General features: G+C 41.4%; 2 protein-coding genes, 1 long non-coding RNA gene and 1 pseudogene across 8 annotated transcripts in view; all 4 read left to right on the top strand.

Moving 5' to 3' along the window:
• Positions 1-9,919, top strand: part of STK4 (serine/threonine kinase 4) — a 140,771-nt gene extending 130,852 nt beyond the window's left edge. Inside the window, exon 10 of one of the 3 annotated variants that reach the window (XR_008619414.1) lies at positions 9,741-9,919. Coding sequence is in view for 1 of the 3 variants with exons in the window: in XM_055090886.1 (XP_054946861.1) it covers positions 5,125-5,247 (123 nt within the window). In the remaining 2 variants the exon portion in view is untranslated. Of the gene's footprint in view, positions 1-1,550; positions 1,756-5,124; positions 5,268-9,740 lie in introns of those variants that run through there. The other 2 variants (XR_008619415.1, XM_055090886.1) reach the window with 2 other exon arrangements.
• On the top strand, positions 8,717-10,832 carry LOC102987428 (transcriptional adapter 2-alpha-like; annotated as a pseudogene).
• A 3,362-nt stretch (positions 10,833-14,194) lies between these two features.
• PI3 (peptidase inhibitor 3) lies at positions 14,195-15,754 on the top strand. The gene is made up of 3 exons (XM_007115470.4): positions 14,195-14,338; positions 15,185-15,394; positions 15,615-15,754. The coding sequence occupies exons 1-2, from the start codon at positions 14,257-14,259 to the stop codon at positions 15,391-15,393; spliced, it is 291 nt and encodes a 96-aa protein (XP_007115532.1). The 5' UTR covers positions 14,195-14,256; the 3' UTR covers position 15,394; positions 15,615-15,754.
• A 561-nt stretch (positions 15,755-16,315) lies between these two features.
• Positions 16,316-18,413, top strand: part of LOC112066175 (uncharacterized) — an 11,617-nt gene continuing 9,519 nt past the window's right edge. Inside the window, exons 1-2 of one of the 4 annotated variants that reach the window (XR_008619402.1) lie at positions 16,316-16,440; positions 16,884-17,149. This is a non-coding gene — a long non-coding RNA (uncharacterized lncRNA). Of the gene's footprint in view, positions 16,441-16,478; positions 17,150-18,413 lie in introns of those variants that run through there. The other 3 variants (XR_002892457.3, XR_002892456.3, XR_002892455.3) reach the window with 3 other exon arrangements.

Below are 18,413 nucleotides of genomic sequence, written 5' to 3'. Positions count from 1 at the left end.
CCCGCGTACCGGAAAAAAAAAAAAAAAAAAAAAAAAAAAAAAAAAAAAAAAAAAGAATGATGGTCACCACTTATGGTACCTCTTAATTTGCCAGGCCTGGAGGTCAGGCACTGGTCCTGGACTGGTCTTAAGCTGCCCCGGTGTCAAGGTTCTACCCCAGCCCAGTCCACACTCTTCCCTGTGTCCCCAGAGAACAGGGGTGGGGTGGAGCCATGGATGGTGTCTTCCTGCAAGGGCAAATAGAGACATGGGGTTGCTTGTTTGCCCACTCCCACCCCTCAGCTTCTATTTCCCACCTCCACTCACAGAAGCAAGCCAACCCCCCAAAAGTTAAATTTTAAAAAGCCAACTTTAAAAAAAAAAAAGCCAACTTTATTCAGGTATAATTTCTTTTTATGAAATTTTTTCAAGAGGAGTTAATTTTATTCTTGGTAGAGGAGATGGTGTATTCAGAACATCATAATGCCTGGCCTAGTATGGTCCTTTGCATCTGAGCCCTTCAAGTTCAATAAAAATCAAAACCCAAAACTGAAGCTCAGAGAGGGAGAGCTATTTTCCTGAGGTCACCCAGCAAGTTGGGGGCAAAGCTGAGACTGACTTCCAGGCCAGTCTTCTGGTAGTCACTCAAAGTGTCTCCTCCTGGGGCCTTGGACTTCCTTGTCGCTTCCTTGGAACAGGGCAGCGAGACCAGCGCACGGACAGCAGAGCCATGAGGTCATTGGGGTCTGTCTAGGAAACTTCCCTTTCCACTGTAGGTTCCTGCCACCCCCGAAGTCGGCCCTACCCCAAGGGGCTAGAGGAGACTGCTCATGCCAGTAAATTATTCTAACATGTTGGAGACTCAGGGTGTTTTGCCTCACCATTTATTTCTCAAAAGAGATCACAGGAAGAGGTTACTGTGTCATCTAGGGGGACAAAGTGGCTGCCAGTGGAGACTGAATCTCAGACTCCAAAAGGGGAGATGCTTAAAGAGCAAGGACCTCCCACTAAACTGTTGCAGCAAAACTTTCTGATATTTCTGGGACATAATTAGGCACTGGGAGTCCTGGTGAGATGGCAGGACTAGCAGAGCTGAGGGTCGGTGGTCAGAGCTGGAGATTTCAGTGAAAGTGGGTGTGCCCGGTAGGGGGAAGGGATTTCCAGACATGCGAGACCCAGTGTGGAGACTTCATTTTCCTCGACTGTCTGTACTGGTTTCTGGGCATTTGATAAAACAGCCACGTCTCCCAGTGTTGATGGCGTGGCCTCATGTAGGAAAGGAAACTTCTCATCCACCCTCCCAAGCTCTTGTTTGTCTCTTGAACCTTTGTGATTGTCCATGCTGCCTTCTTTGTCCTCAGTGGCTCCCCATATGCCAAGGGTATGCCAAGACCATTTTCAACGTGGGTATTTCTTTACTTGCCCAATAGGTAGCATTGGCTTAGCTCATTTCCGGATTTCTTTCAGGAGAATTGCTCTGCATGTTGCTGTAGACTTTGTGTGACCATGGGTGGAGGAGAGTTCAGGAGACTCCTATGTCTCAATCACGGACCAGAACTTCCTGTTTTCAGTTCTTTTAGGTGTGTATCTGGGAGTGAAACTGCTGAGTCATCTGGTAATTCTATGCTGACCTCTTGGAGGAACTGTCAAGATGTTTTCCACAGACGCTGCACCATTTTACCTTCTCACCAGCAATGTACAAGTGTTCCAATTTCTTCACCTACTTGTCACTTTCCATTAAATTTTTTTTATTATAGTCACACTATTGGGTATGAAGTGGTCTCTTGTTGGGATTTTGATTTGCATCTTCCTAATGACTAATGATGCTGAATATCTTTTCTTGTGCTCACTGGCCTCTTGTATATCTTCTTCAGAGAAACATCTATACAATGTCTTTGCCCATTTTTAAATTGTTGCTCACCTTTTTGATGTTGAGTTTTAAGAGTTCTTTATATAGTCTGGATCCTAGACCCTTATCAGATGATGCCTGACTTGCAAATATTTTCTCCCTCTCTGCAGATGATCTCACTATCCTGATAGTATCCTTTGATGCACAAAAATTTTTAATTTTGTTGAAGCTTATGTGTTTATTTTTTAAATAAATATTTATTTATTTATTTAATTTTTGGCTGCCTTGGGTCTTTGTTGCTGCACGCGGGCTTTCTCTAGTTGAGGCGAGCGGGGGCCTACACTTCCTTGCGGTTCCCGGGCTTCTCATTGGTTGGCTTCTCTTGTTGACAGCACAGGCTCTAGGCTCGTGGGCTTCAGTAGTTGTGGCACTCCGGCTCAGTAGTTGTGGCTCGCGGGCTCTAGAGCACAGGCTCAGTAGTTGTGGCGCATGAGCTTAGTTGCTCCGCGGCATGTGGGATCTTCCCGGACCAGGAATCAAACCCGTGTCCCCTGCACTGGCAGGCGGATTCTTAACCACTGCGCCACCAGGGAAGTCCCAAAGCTTGTGTTTTAAATATTCTTTGACTTGAAGCTATTATATATAAAGCAATCATTGAGCTTACTCTTTGATCACTTTCACTCTCCCTTATCCTCCTATTTGATGGAAGTGTTGCTATTTCTACATTTTCACAGCAGATCATATTTGCATACTATTTACTAGTTATTCCTTCATCTTAGACTTAGTTCCACAGTTAAAATGTTCAGTACTGGGGCTTCCCTGGTGGCGCAGTGGTTGCGCGTCCGCCTGCCGATGCAGGGGAACCGGGTTCGCGCCCCGGTCTGGGAGGATCCCACATGCCGCGGAGCGGCTGGGCCCGTGAGCCATGGCCGCTGAGCCTGTGCGTCCGGAGCCTGTGCTCCGCAGCGGGAGAGGCCACAACAGAGGGAGGCCCGCATACCACAAAAAAAAAAAAAAATGTTCAGTACTCAACAGTAATCATGTTGCTAATTCTCACAAATATTTCTTGGTTGGATAAAACTTGTCCCTTATAAACTCCTCAGGAAAGCTCTTAGAAACAACAGTCCTTGAGTTCTTGCACATTTAGAAATATATTCTTGTAGCCTTTTACATCCAGGACAAATTAGTTGTACAAAAATCCTCTGTACACACTTTCTTTCCTTGAGTATCTAAGTTTTGCTGCACAATTTTCTGGCATTGAGTATTGCTGTCATACAATCTGATTTTTTTAGATTTTGTTTTTTGGGTTGGGGGTGAGGGTGGCTTCCTGAAGTCTTCTGTTTTTATCTTGAAAGTCCAAAAATTTTACTTGCATTCATCTTATGTTTATCACAATGTGAGCTTTTAATATGTATACTCAAACCTTTTATTTCAGAAATATTTTCCTCAATTATAGTTTTAAATAATTCTTCTATTTTGTTGTTTTGATTTTCTTCTTTGTGGGACTTGATTTATGTGTCTGGTGAATCTCTATTGACTTTTTTTTTTTTTTGTGGTACGCAGGCCTCTCACTGTTGCGGCCTCTCCCATTGGTATACAGGGAAGTGTAGAAAACATGCATAAGCCTATATAATATGCATATCCCTCCAAAAAATACCTGAGGAGAACTAGGCTTTCTTCTCAGGCTAATCAAAAGGATCAGAACACACACAGCTGATTAGGGAAGTACTTTCCAGGCACAGGGCCAGTCTTCAAAAATGAAAGAGGTGACTGCTTTTTCAAACACCTAATTTTCTACAAAAAATTACAAGGAATATGAAGAAATAGGAAACATGGACCCTTCAAAGGGAAAAAATAAGGGGAGAAACCATTGCTGAAGAAACAAAGGCATTAAAATTACTACACAAAACATTAAACAACTGTTTTTAATATGCTCTAAGTGCTAAAGGAAAACTCAGAAAAAGAACTGAAGAAAATCAAGAAAACGATAAACAAAATGAAAATATTAGCAAAGAGATGAAAATTACAAAACAAAAAACAAACAAATTCTACAAGTGAATTGAAAATCCACAAGAAAATTTGAGGGAATTCCCTGGCAGTCCAATGGTTAGGACTCCACATTTTCACTGCCGAGGGCCCAGGTTCAATCCCTGGTCAGGGAACTAAGATCCCACATGCCATGCAGCATGGCTGAAAAATAAAATTTTTTTAAAAAATAAAATAAAAATAAAGAGTTTGATAGTAGACTTGAGCAGCCAGAAGAATCATGGAACTTGAAGGCAGGTTATTTGATATTATCCCACCTGAGAAGTAGAAAGACAAAAGTAGAGAGACTCAGGGACCAATTAGGTACCATCAGGTGTACCTATGTATGCATTATGTGGAGCACAGAAGAAGAAAGAAAAGAACAGTGACATTATTTGAAGAATAAGAGACAAAACTTTTCTAAATTTGAGAAAAAATTAAGTATCTACAAATTCAAAAAACCCATAGGGTAAAGCAAAAGAGGCCCACTCTGTGATACATTAAAATTAAACCGTTGAGGGCTTCCCTTGGTGGCGCGGTGGTTGCGCGTCCGCCTGCCGATGCAGGGGAACCGGGTTCGCGCCCCGGTCTGGGAGGATCCCACATGCCGCGGAGCGGCTGGGCCCGTGAGCCATGGCCGCTGAGCCTGTGCGTCCGGAGCCTGTGCTCCGCAGCGGGAGAGGCCACAACAGAGGGAGGCCCGCATACCACAAAAAAAAAAAAAAATGTTCAGTACTCAACAGTAATCATGTTGCTAATTCTCACAAATATTTCTTGGTTGGATAAAACTTGTCCCTTATAAACTCCTCAGGAAAGCTCTTAGAAACAACAGTCCTTGAGTTCTTGCACATTTAGAAATATATTCTTGTAGCCTTTTACATCCAGGACAAATTAGTTGTACAAAAATCCTCTGTACACACTTTCTTTCCTTGAGTATCTAAGTTTTGCTGCACAATTTTCTGGCATTGAGTATTGCTGTCATACAATCTGATTTTTTTAGATTTTGTTTTTTGGGTTGGGGGTGAGGGTGGCTTCCTGAAGTCTTCTGTTTTTATCTTGAAAGTCCAAAAATTTTACTTGCATTCATCTTATGTTTATCACAATGTGAGCTTTTAATATGTATACTCAAACCTTTTATTTCAGAAATATTTTCCTCAATTATAGTTTTAAATAATTCTTCTATTTTGTTGTTTTGATTTTCTTCTTTGTGGGACTTGATTTATGTGTCTGGTGAATCTCTATTGACTTTTTTTTTTTTTTGTGGTACGCAGGCCTCTCACTGTTGCGGCCTCTCCCATTGCAGAGCACAGGCTCCGGACGCGCAGGCTCAGCGGCCATGGCTCACGGGCCTAGCAGCTCCGCGGCATGTGGACTCTTCCCGGACCGGAGCATGAACCCGTGTCCCCTGCATCGGCAGGCGGACTCTCAACCACTGTGCCACCAGGGAAGCCCTCTATTGACTTTTTAATATTTAAGACTCTTTCTGTATTTTTAAGCTACTTTATTTTTATTTCATGTTCTTTGCTTTTCTTATGTTTTCCATTTTCTTCCTTGCTTTACTTAGTCCTTATTTATGAAATGTTTTTGTCCTTTTCTTCAATTTCTCTACTGTCTTTCAGATTCCATTTCACATCTCCCTGCTATTCTGCTATCTCTTCTTTGAGTTTCTGTATTTCTGCTTTATGATGGTTCCTCATACCTTTAATTTGCTTTACTAATTTTAAACATTTATTTTAGAATATCAGTTTTTCTCAGCTTTGTGGTGACATTGTACTGGGGATTTTAAAAATCCTGTTTTAAATGCTTTTAAGCTTTGCTACTCATTTCTGTTTTTTAAAAAGGAGTATTTTTGTATGGTCTATGATTTCCAAATTTCTTTCTTATTTTAAAATCAGTAGATTTTCATGGACCAGTTATTGAAAGGAATATCTTACTGGAGTACGAATGGTTGGAGGTCAGAATAGTTTCCTTAGTTTCTTAGCTCAAGGGCTCCCTCCCCTGTTGCTACAATAACGGACAGTTTCCTTAATACACGTGTGAACTTCTTTGATTGTTAAGTACTCGTCTGAAATAGGAGGGCTTCCACCATCAGCCATGGCCACTAAAAGATATTACTCCAGCATTTCAAGGTAATAACCTCTCTCAATACTCCATATTCTTTTTCCCCGAAGCATTTTCTTTTATCTTTTTTTTTTTTTTTTTTAAATCTCCCAGCACTTGTGTCCGGCCTTTCTTGTTCTCAGACCCGTTCACTTCAACTCCCACGCAAGGTGGGTGCTTTGCCTTCTGGGAGGTGAATATTTGCTGATGTTTGGAAGTGTAAGTGTGGGAGGGTGCAGGGGTAAGGCAGGTACTTGCAGTGTCTTCATCAACAAGCATTTCAACTGATCCCAGAATGCCTTCCTGCAGGGGTTGTAAATCAAATGCCTATCTTTTCCCAGACTCTTTCACATCCAGGATTTCACGTGTGATTTGGGTTCTTACAGTGAAATGTGCTCATACAATAGCTGAAGTTCTTTTTCTTCTTGAACTACCTGGAGTGATTTCTTTTGACTGCATCAGAATAACACATTATTATATTTTTACATTATGACACATAACTTAAGCATCTCTTCTTAACACTTGCATTAATGATTACATGTATATAGGGACTTCCCTGGTGGTTCAGTGGGTAAGACTCGGCGCTCCCAATGCAAGGAACCCGGGTTCGATCCCTGGTCTGGGAAATAGGTCCCACATGCGTGCCACAACTAAGAATCCACATGCCGCAACTAAGAAGCCCACAAGCCGCAGCTAAAAGATCCCACATGCCGCAACAAAGACCCAGTGCAGCCAAAATACATAAATAAATAAAATAAATATTTTTTAAAAGTGTTTACATGTATATAATCACTTCTTTAGATACAACTCTCAATTACCCTTTCTCCACTCACATGATTGCTTAAGTTCTTTATTCTTTATGAATTTTAATTTTCTTTATTTGATATGTTCAGATCACTTTTGCTGTGATGAAATAAAATCCGTATTTTCAGGCAGAACAAGAAAAAATTAAACATAAAATTCTCTCTCTGCATTCGTTTGGGTCTCTTCCCTCCCTCCCTAATATGCAGTGTGCATCTGCATTACACATTAACCAAACCTCCTCAAAGATAGGAGTGTCTGCTTGACCATAAAGATAATTTTTTCCCCTTTCTTTTGACACTAGCAGTGTAACTTCTTAAAAGAATAGCATTCTTTCCCAACTCTGTAGTGGGTCATGGACTTGCTGCTCTCTTTGTATGTGCTTACCCAGACTATGTATCCTTGGTGAACTTTGTGTAAAGTATCAGTATGTCATTTTGATGTATGATCCTTTGTCTCGAAAATGGATATCACTGTGCCTTCAACTTCCACCTGGTGGAACAGTTTCTCAGAGCTTTCTGAGAGTCTGTATTCTGGATTATAATTCTCAGTTTGGCTCAAATAAAATTCCCTCTTTTCTTCTTAATTTGACTGTTAACTGAAGTTTTGTCAACAGTTGTGACAAGTAAAAAAATTAGAAACTAATACATATAAAGGAAAAACTACTCATACTTGTCCCCTCCCATCATCATCATGTAACCAATGTTCACAAAAGTGTGTATTCCTTCAAAACCTTTTCCTTTTTCATACATAAATATTGTCAGGAATTCTACATTCGACTGAAATATTATCAAAACACATATATTATTCTCCTATTTTTTTTCTGTTGGTAAGATTTCATGGACGTTTATATTTATAAATGTAATAGGATCACATCAGACTTGATGAGTTCTTTGGTAAAGCAATATTTATTTATTTGTTTGTTTGTTTTTATTTGCCTTCTCCTTCCTTCTATCCTACTTTTTTAACCTGTATCCTCCTATCAACCACTCAGGGAATGTATATTAATATTATGATGTGCAGCCTTCTTAATATAACCAAAGTGATATTTGTTTACTATAGCCAAGTTAAAAACATACTCTTATTATGTGCAATCATCTGTTTTGGGACTCTCTATTCTGTTTCATTTACATATCTATCATTGTTGTCATACCACTTTATCATAATTATTACAGCTTTAAAATAAACCTTGATATTTCCTATATCAAGTCTTATTAAATTATTCTTCTTCAAGAGTATCTTGGCTATCTTGTCTTTTGCACTTTTTGTATGCATTTTAGAATTATATTGCCTTTTTTTTTTTTTTTTTGGTTTACTTTTACAAAAACCTTTCTGGGGGTTTGATAGCATTGAGACTAAAAATCAGTTTGAAGAGGATTGGCATCCTTATCATATTCAGTCTTCCAATCCATGAACATGGTATACCTTTCTGATTTGGGGGTGTTAAAAAATGTCTCTCACTAAAGTTTTCTAATTTTCTCTGTAGTGGTTCTGCACAAAATTTATTACATTTATTCATAAGCTCTTCATATTTCATATAATTATATATATCATTAAAACTTCATTTACTGATTTGTATTGTTGACATATAGAGTACCATTGATTTTTGTATATTCCCTTTGTATGTGTGTGTCATGATAAACTCTAATTGATTCTAACAATTGATCTGTAGATTTGTCTGGAATTTTTTGAACACAGTTGCATCATCTTTGAATAATGACAGTTTTGTTTTTTCTTTCCAATATTTACTTGCACCTTTTATTTCTTCTACTTGTCTGATGTTATAGAAGAGGGTAACCAGAATAATATTGAACAGAATTGGGAATAGTTCCTGATTTTATAAGGAGAGGTTAAAACCTTTCACATTTGTGTATGATGTTTGCTATGGGGTAGTTATTTATCACTTTAAAAGAATTATTCTTCATTCCTAACTTGCTATTTTTATATTGCAACTGCATCTTGAATTTTATTGCATGCTGCTCTGTATCTAAGCTTATATTTTTTCTTTAATCTGTTAATGTGGTGAATTACATTAATTGAGTTTCTAGCATTAAACTACCTTTGATAGCTCAGATAAATTAAAATTAGTCACAAAAAATTGTCCTTTTTGCATATTACTGCATTCAGATGGTAAATGACTTATTTAGGATCTTTGTGTTCATGAATCTATGTTCTATGAGTGAGACTGGCTTAGAATCTTCCTTTTTCATAGTATCCTTGTTGAGAATTTTATTTTTTAACAGCTTTATTGAGGTATAATTGACACAAATTCTTATTAAGTTCTGGTATCAAGATTATGTTTACTTCATAAAACGTGCTGGAAATTGTATCTTATTTTCTATTTATGTCATATTAGAATTAGTTGTTCCTTGATTGCCTTTTCTTATGAAGAAATCTGATCCTAATGCTTTTTTTTGGTCAAATAATTGTTGACTGTTGATTCCATCTCTAGGATGGTTACAATATTATTCAGATTTTCTACTTTTTCCGGTGTCTGTTTCAATTTAGAAAGTTATTTTTTTTCTATGATCCTTTTTGTATCATTTAGATTTTTGGGGGTGCACATGAATTGAAAGAAAATAATGAACCAATTTCACCAGTTTAAGGATATCATGAAGCAGAAATGCAGAAGTCCAGAGCAAAAATAACCAAACAATAGGAGGCAATATCTAGATAAGAGGAGGAAAGGGTGCCACCCTGAGCTGTTCTGTGCAGGTCTAAGATGAGTTAAAATTTTTATTTAGGCAGAGGAAGGGGACGCGGTGAGGGGGGTGGTGGTCAGCTTTGGTGTATGTGTTGGCCAGTTCTGAAATCTCCTTGAAGGAGCCCTACATTGAGGAAGATCAAAGCAGCAGTCTTTGCCAACTGGGGAATGGACCGTTTGAGTTCTTTTAGCATGTTTCACTCGAGGATTTGAGTACAAGAAACATCAAAGTGATCATACTTACGAAATAATGACCTCAGATTTTCCTGTTCTTGACCCCAGCTGGACTGCTTAAGAAGAAATGGCCCTTTTAGAAGCTGTGATGGACTGTGGCTTTGGAAATTGACAGGATGTAGCCGATCAAATGTGCACCAAGACCAAGGAGGAGTGTGAGAAGCACTACATGAAGCATTTCATCAATAACCATCTAACCTGCTAAACGTGAAGCAAGCAGAGGAGGCAAAAACTGCTGACACAGCCATTCCATTTCACTCTACAGATGACACTCCCCGACCTACCTTTTACTCCTTGCTTTCTCAGGACACGGCAGGATACATGCAAGCTCAAGCAGATTTCAATGGGGAGTTTGACAATTATGCAGAATGGGACTTGAGAGACACTGATTTTGTTGAAGATGACTCGGACATTTTACACACCCTGAAGATGGCTGTTGTAGATATCTAACATTCTAGGTTAAAGGATAGACAAAGGAGAAAAAAAATTATGAGAGACCATGGATGAATCAACCTTAGAAAGTTTCAGTTAATGGAACGGCGGTATCCCAAGGGAGTCCAAGACCTTTATGAAACAATGAGGCGATTTGCAAGGATAGTGACGCCAGAGGAGCATGACAAGTTCATTGAAAGCCATGCATTGGAATTCGAACTCTGAAGGGAAATCAAGAGGCTCCAGAAATACGGGACAGCAGGCATTACCAATTTTTGTAGTGCCAGAACCTAGGATCACCTCAGAAAGACTCCAGAAGGGGAACGCCTCAAACGCCCTGTGCTCTCAGAGGTTCTCCAGGACAGTAGCGCCTGTCAGCAGTGGCTCCGCCGGCAGGCTGACATTGATTCTGGCCTGAGTCTTTCCGCACCGATGGCTTGGAATTCAGGTAGATGAAGTGTACCGCCCTTGAACCTCACGGGCCTCCCTGGCACAGAGAAGTTGAATGAAAAAGAAAAGGAGCTGTGTCAGATGGTGAGGTTGGTCCCAGGAGCCTGTACAGAATACAAATCTGCTCTACTGAACGAATGTAACAAGCAAGGAGGCTTGAGACTGGCACAGGCAAGGACACTCATCAAGATAGACGTGACCAAAACATGGGAAATCTATAATTTCCTCATCCGAGAAGGATACATCACTAAAGTCTGAGGCTCTCTGGGCCTGATGGTCCAAAGGACAGTACGGGCATTCTGGGGTTTTTTTTCTGAGCTGAATTCTCCTTGTAAAAAGAGGGGAAGAAACAAAGGAAACCTTAAGTTGTATTAATGTCTACTCTCCTCTCCACCCTGCTTTAAAATAGTCATGTTGTTGATACTGTGCTGCAGAGTTATGTGCTAGATAAGCTATTATTAATTGTGTGTGGGCATTCATTCCTAACACCTCTTGTTAACTAAAACAAGAACCATAATACCTCACATCACAGTGTTGGTAAAAATAGAACTAAACCAGTCTTTAGTCCCAGGAGTCCAGCTCAGATCCTTGTACTTGCTTGGGAGGTTGGTTTTCTGATGATCTGTTTTGCCTTCAAACATTACAAACAGATTTAAAATAAAGAGTTTATATAGAGAGAAAGATTTCTTTTTCTGTCTGAGGATTTTTTTAAGCTGACAACTTATGTTTATGAGCAAAGAGGAGGAAAATCTCCCCATGATGGTCTTGTCCCAAACTGCATCTTCAACTTTAATGTCTGGCTTTGTAATTTGCAGTCTGGCTGTCTAATCTGTAGTAGACTTTTGAGGAGGTGGCACCGGCTGTAAAATGTCTCTGTTATTTTTAGAATTAATGGATTAAAATGTTTTGCTACTTAATTTGTGGGTGTGTCAAATATTCTGGTAACTAAAGCACAATTAGGGTGTTGGATGCACACCTCATCATGCTGCACTGTCTCTGCTAACATGTGTGTCCTGGGCTCACCCTGTTCTCACCCTTGGCTTTCCTGGGTACAAGACCCCTGTGGACGGAGGTGAGGCAATTAACCTCAGTGTTGCTTACATTAAGACCTAAACCCTAATTTCTCAATGGTGAAAGGCTAACCTACAATAAGGAGCTACTTGTAAAACAAAAGGAAAGCCTTTTCATATATGGAACTCACTAGATATGAGGGTGAATGACCCTCATATCTGAAACTTGGTCCTCAAATCTTTATGCACAATAAGAAGCCAAACTCAGAGTCAGGGTTTTCCCTTTTCTGTTAGAGGCAAAGTTGTATAGAAATACTTCAGAATCCGCACAAATTACCTCCAGTAGCTGACTGATTCTTTAATTCTTTCAACATTCAAAATATCTAATTCAAATATTACATGCTTTGTTGGAAGTATCTTCTCAAACTTCTTGACTGATGTAAATATGCATGCAGTTTGCTAATAGACTTCATCCAGTGGGTAACAAATGAAAAGGAAACTCTTAGGATCTGAGGGAAACAGAATAAAAGACTTCAGTGTTTAAAAAAAATTTTATTTATAAACCGTATCACAGACAAAGGACCTTTCTCTATAATATATAAAGAGTGCTTAGAAATTGAGAAGAAAAAGGTTAATGACTATATAGGAAAATGAGCAAAAGAAATGAAGTTTTCAGGTAACGAAATATAAGTGACTTTTAAACTATGAAGAAATGCTTGAAATAATTCATGATAGAGAAATGCTAACTAAAAACTTCAGCAGTGTATCACTTCTCACCCATCAGATTGATAAAAATCTAAAAGATTTTGCTCATGTTCTATTTTACTAGCTGATCCAAATTTAGTTTCAAATAGGTTGCATGAATATATACTCTCACTAGTAATGTGTGAGAGTTTCTTTTCTCTACAGATCAACAAGAAAAAGATAGACCACCCAATTAGAAATGAGCAAGATGCTTGAATTACCAGAAAATTAGAAAATCCAGGAAAGTGTTACCTCTGTGGAGGATGGAGAGGGAAGAAATTGGATAGGAGTAAAGGCTAATAGGGTAATAGGCTGTAGAGTAAATAGTCTCCTTTTACACCTGGCAGGTGAGTACAGGCTTCCATTTTGATGCTTTAATTCTTTAAAGAATATAGGTATGTTCTACACAATTCTTTTGTTTGTATAGCTTACTTTGCAATGAGCTTTTTTTTTTTAAAGTAGCCTGCAGACTCTAATATTCTGACATTTGTTTATATCTCCTTAATGTTTCAGCTTTGGTGGGCATGTGGTCTGAGTCCAAAGAGACAAAAGTAAAGATTTAAACAGCTGGTTTTACTATAAATAATTAGTTTGCTTTAATCCCTGTCTCACTCAGAACTCAACTGTCATTTCCACACTTCAGGTTCTGTCCCTGACAACACCCAACTTCTGGGTATTCATTTTTGTTACTCTGAACTATGGTAGCAATGACAAAATACCTTCTCAGACTAGCTTAGGCAGAAAGCCAATAATATATTGGGTCATAATTGAACTAGGGGAAGGGTGTGGGAAGAGCTGCTCTCAAGATAAAAGGGAATGAAAGGCTGGCTTGTGCCTTCTGAATCCTCTCTCACCATCATTTCTCTGATTTTCTAAGTGAATTAGTTTCCCTTTTCTCACACAGTTAACCTACTCCCAGACTGGAACCATAGCTTCTGGAGTTCCCAGGCTCATCTCTACCACCTTTACCAAAAAGAGGGACTTCTCCCTTCCCCTTAGTGTCTATTCAAATAAAGGACGTCGGTAGACCTGAGACACACACACACACACCCCCTCCTGTGCCTGGGTGTCAGGCTTTCATGATCAGCAGTCTCCATTAGATTCCTAAGTTGACGGTACAAAGAAACAAGAGTTCTTCAGAAGAAACAGCATGCTGTTCTAAGAAGGAGGAAGCCATGTTGGATGTATGCACTGTAGATGTCCACCTTATAGATGATTTATATTTTCTTCCTTTTATTTTATGGGTGTTTTCTCTCTTCTGACTGTGATTTCAAGGGCATCATGCCATTCCAGATGTCAAATTCTACCTTCCCTGTTACTTTCTTGGGGCATTTCAGAGACTACCTGTGAAATTGAAAAGTATACTGAGTAGTCATTGGACGTCCAAGGCAAACATGCCTTGGAGAGTTTTTCTTGGGGTTAGGGGAGAATGAAAGAAAAGCCCAGCTTGATGCTGGGAGAGGTAAACTGTTAGGGTAGGTCTAGGTGGGTCTTGCAGGAACAGGGAGTAACTGGGGAACACCTTGGCTATGAAAACTGAACTCCAGACCTACCACTGACTTGTTAAATGACCATGGGTGATTCCTTTCTCTTCTTTGGGCTCCATATTCTTTCTATTCTAAGTATGAAAAATTTGGCTGTAATGGTGCCCAAGGGCCAGCCAGCCCTGCTTCTTTGTGAGAAAGTGAGGTAACGCTTGGGGCTATCAGAGATGATGCAACAGTAACTGCCATTTCTCCCTGTGAATAAACGCTGGGGAAAGGCCCAAGGTCCTTCCCAGGATGGAGGTGGATATTTCCTGGTAGAACTAAGAAAATGTACGCCTTGTCCCTTGTGAAACCACAGACCCACCCTTGGCGCCAGGCCTAGCTGGAGCTGCATAAAACTAGATTTGGCCTCAGCTCTTAGCCATTCACCTTCCTGACAACATGAAGTCCAGAAACTTCTTGATCCCAGTGGTGGTACTTCTTGTCCTTGGGACGCTGGTGGCACAGGCAGCTCTCGTAAGAGGTGAATGGGGAAGGGCCCTGGGTGGGGCTCGGTTGGGTTGAGGAGAGGATGTTGGGGGCAGCCTGGGTACTGACAGGGGGTACTTCCAGAGCAGCAGCCAGGCCTAGAACTCACTCTTCAGCCTGGACAGTAGGTTTCCAGCGTATCCAGAGAAGTAGGAAGTTGCCTACTAGACTCTACATGCTTTCCACCCCAGGACTGAGATATCAGGGCTGTTTGTGGGAGGAGTGTTGTTACATGACCTTGGCCTCAAGTGTTGCTACTTGGACAGAACGTTCAATGAAGTGAGGGGCCCCAGGAATCTGGTCCCTGGGTGTGAAGTCTGTCCCCTGCCTGTCTGCCCCATAAAATCACCTGTCATCAGTCCTCTAAGAGAAGGTTAAGAACAAACAGGGCCTCAGAAATCATGCAGTTTCAAGACCCCGATTTTCCAAAGGAGGACATTGAGACCTAGGGAGGGGTGAGGACTTGTCAAGACAGTCTCCAGAGCCAGGATGGAGCTCAGGCCTCCTGGTACGTGTCTCATGGCTCCTTTCCCTTCCATTAAGTTTCCTCAAAGATGCCAAAGTGACCTTACCACCTCTGAAAGACACTTCAGTCTGGCATATCCTCGTGAGGGCCCTAGGACCCAGAATGGAGGGTGAGGGGAAGGAATGGACACCCGAGGAACCCTGGTCCCAGCCTTCCAAGAGCACAGACCCCAGCTAGCCCTGGTGACCCTCCCCTATCTCAAATCACATTTTGAGGGGCACTGCAGTACACAGTGGCTGGACCTGGAGGAAAGACTAGATAGTTAAAGCAGATACACTGTTCTAAATGTGGGGCTATTTCTTTGTTGTCCTAAAGGTCAAGGCACTATGAAAGGCAATGTTCTGACCAAAGGACAATATCCAGTCAAAGTCCCATCCCTCCCTAAGCATGGCTCGTGCCCCAGGATTCTGATACGGTGCGCCGCAATAAATCCCCCTAACAAATGTTTGAGAGATGCTGATTGCCCGGAGGCCAAGAAGTGCTGTGTGAGCTTCTGCGGGAAAGACTGTCTGAATCCCCTGTGAGGTGAGAACTGGGTGGAGGAAGAGGTGACCTGTGAAGGCAAAGAAAGGCTGAGCGGTGGAGAATGATCCTATGTTGATGGGGGAGAGGACATGGGGAGGTGATAGAGAGACTGAGGGGTCTCGTCCTGAGAGGGATGACCAGTGGACTTGGTCCTGCCTTCCCCTGCCTCTGAGTCTTTGACCTGCTGAATCACATCTCTGATTCTCTTTTCTCCTACCAGGTGGAGTCTGTTCTTGCCGCACCTGTGAAGTCCCCAGGGATGCAGATCCTGGTGCCCGTAGCACTAGCCTCTCCCACACTGACCATTCCTCCTTTAATCCAGGGTGCCCAAACCTGGGATGCCTCTCTCATGGACTTTCCAATAAAAGACCACTTTCTACTCCATTTGTTTCTGGCTCCTATGACTTCTGGGCTCCTGGAAACTCTGGGGAGATGGGTGTGGAGTTGGGACTTCCAGTCCCCAGTGGCGAGTGGAGAGGGACCCACGGCAGATGTTACTGATGTGTGAAGGAGGGCGGGGGCAGGAACGAAAGGGCCATTCCTAGGGTTCACTGTAGAAATCCAATAATCAACCCAAGAACTGCAGCCTCCATCTCACCAGGAAATGGAAACCTAGACATTTTGCCTTTGGCCTTGGACCGGGGAAATAAAACCCAAAACCTTCCCAATTGACCCCTACTTCTGACCTGGCTATGATCAGCCGTGTCAGTGTGACTAGCCAACCCTTGTGGCTAAATCTATAGCTCCCTCCTTCTTTTCCTTTCATGTTTCCCAGGGATCTATGTCCTCCCAAGAAGACATAGAAACACATGCTGGGAAATCCGTGCTCCTGAAGCATTTCTCCTATTCATGCCTGAGATGCCTCCAATAACACATAATTCCTTTGGGTTAAGCAATATCCTCTCCCGGCTTTCTATTTTAAGATGTGAATGAGGATGCAAGACACACTGAGTCCGTGATCCTTTCTTGTGATTGCTGAATAATGTTCTCTGGAGACGTACAAGTTGGGGTAGAGCAGACTCGAGGAGTGAAGACAGCAGAAGGGTGTATGTTGGGCGAACTTGGATGACCTCGTGGCTCTGCTGTTGGCTCACCTGCCCCACTGTCCTTGTGCAATGAAGTTCTCAGGGAATGTCAAAGCCGCAGGGGGAGGAGCATTTGGGGTGAAGTGGGCAGAGCACAGGCTTGGGCGTCAGGAGACCTGAGTTCTAGCCCCAGCCTCCTCCCCAGTTGTTGGATGACCTCAGACAAATCTCTGAGCCTCAGCTGTCTACTCATTCTGAGGGGGGTTGGATGAAATTATTCTGGAAATATAATAATGAATGTCAGTTCAGCCCTGACACACCTCTTTTTTCTGTGTGTGTGTTGGGCTCCTGCTAGAGGGGAGGTGGGGAGCAGAGGCTTTGTTGGGGGTGAGAGAACAGAGAGCCCGCTGCCCCTTGGTCCCTCTCAGGGGCCTACAAGCCAGGGTTTCCCTCTCATTCTCCAGGGGATGGACTGGACTGCACATCTTGGAGCACAGGTGAGAGCAGTGGCTAAACTTCTGGCCTGACAAACACGTAACACACCATTGGTGGTAAGAACAGTTTCTGTGTTTTAGTGTTTTCTCTGTTCCAGATCCTGTACTAAATATGTTATATGTATTGTCTTATTTATTTTTCATTAGAACTCTCTCAGATGGGTAGTATACACATCTTTAATTTTGTTAAGAGATTGAAGCCATGAAAGCTTCACTTAATCACCCAAAGACACACAGTGAGTATGTGATGATAAATCTTATTTAAAAATTAAACGAAATCCTATTTTTATTTTTAATTTTTAATTTTTTTGGCTGCGCCACGCGGCTTATAAGATCTTAGTTCCCCAACCAGGGATTGAACCTGGGCCCACGGCAGTGAAAGCGCTGAGTCCTAACCACTGACTGCTAGGGAATTCCCATAAATCCTATTTTTATTATAAACTAGCAATAATCATAAAATGGAATGGAAAAAAATTACCACTTATATTATCAACATAATTAAACCGCTCAACAAATAAACTTAATGAGAGACAGGCAGAACTTTAAAAAAGAAATGTAAACAAGCGTTCAGGTAGCACATAAAAAATCTTGAACAAATAATTAACATGCTCCCAAATGTGAAGATTCTGTATGGCGAAGATAGCAGTATTTACCCCTTCGATTTTGTCTCTTTTCCCCCAGCTTTATTTATTTATTATTATTATTATTATTTTAAAATAAATTTATTTATTTTGGGCTGCGTTGGGTCTTCCTTGCTGCACACAGGCTTCCTCTAGTTGTGGCGAATAGGGGCTACTCTTCGTTGCGGTGCATGGGCTTCTCATTGTGGTGGCTTCTCTTGTAGCAGAGCATGGGCTCTAGGCGTGTGGGCTTCAGTAGTTGCTGTGCGTGGGCTCAGTAGCTGTGGCGTGCGGACTTCAGTAGTTGTGGCTCGCAGGGTCTAGAGCCCAGGCTCAGTAGTTGTGGCTCACGGGCTTAGTTGTTCTGTGGCATGTGGGATCTTCCCAGACCAGGGCTTGAACCCGTGTCCCCTGCATTAGCAGCTGGATTCTTAACCACGGCACCACAAGGGAAGCCCTCCCCCCAGCTTTAATGAGATAAAAATTGACATGTAACATGAATGTTTAAGGTGTACAATGTGGTGATTTGATACATGTATACACTGCAAAATGTTTACCACAATAAGAATAGTTAACAAATCCTTCACCTTATGTAATTACCATTTTGTTTTTGCTGTTTTTATGATAAAAACATTAAAGCTCTATTTTCATAGCAACTTTCAAGGATAAAATAGTTTTGCCCCTGCACAGCCTCCCTTGGTGATTTTGGCACCAGATTTACAAAACAATCCAAGCAAGGGGTTAGGGACAAAGAAAAGTCTGTGGGTAGATGTACTCCCCCCACCTTTTTTTTTAACATCTTTATTGGAGTATAATTGCTTTACAATGGTGTGTTAGTTTCTGCTTTACAACAAAGTGAATCAGTTATACATATACATAT

This window comes from Physeter macrocephalus, chromosome 14, assembly GCF_002837175.3.
Source record: "Physeter macrocephalus isolate SW-GA chromosome 14, ASM283717v5, whole genome shotgun sequence".
NCBI lineage: Eukaryota > Metazoa > Chordata > Mammalia > Artiodactyla > Physeteridae > Physeter > Physeter macrocephalus.
This window is presented reverse-complemented; position numbering and strand designations above follow the sequence as displayed.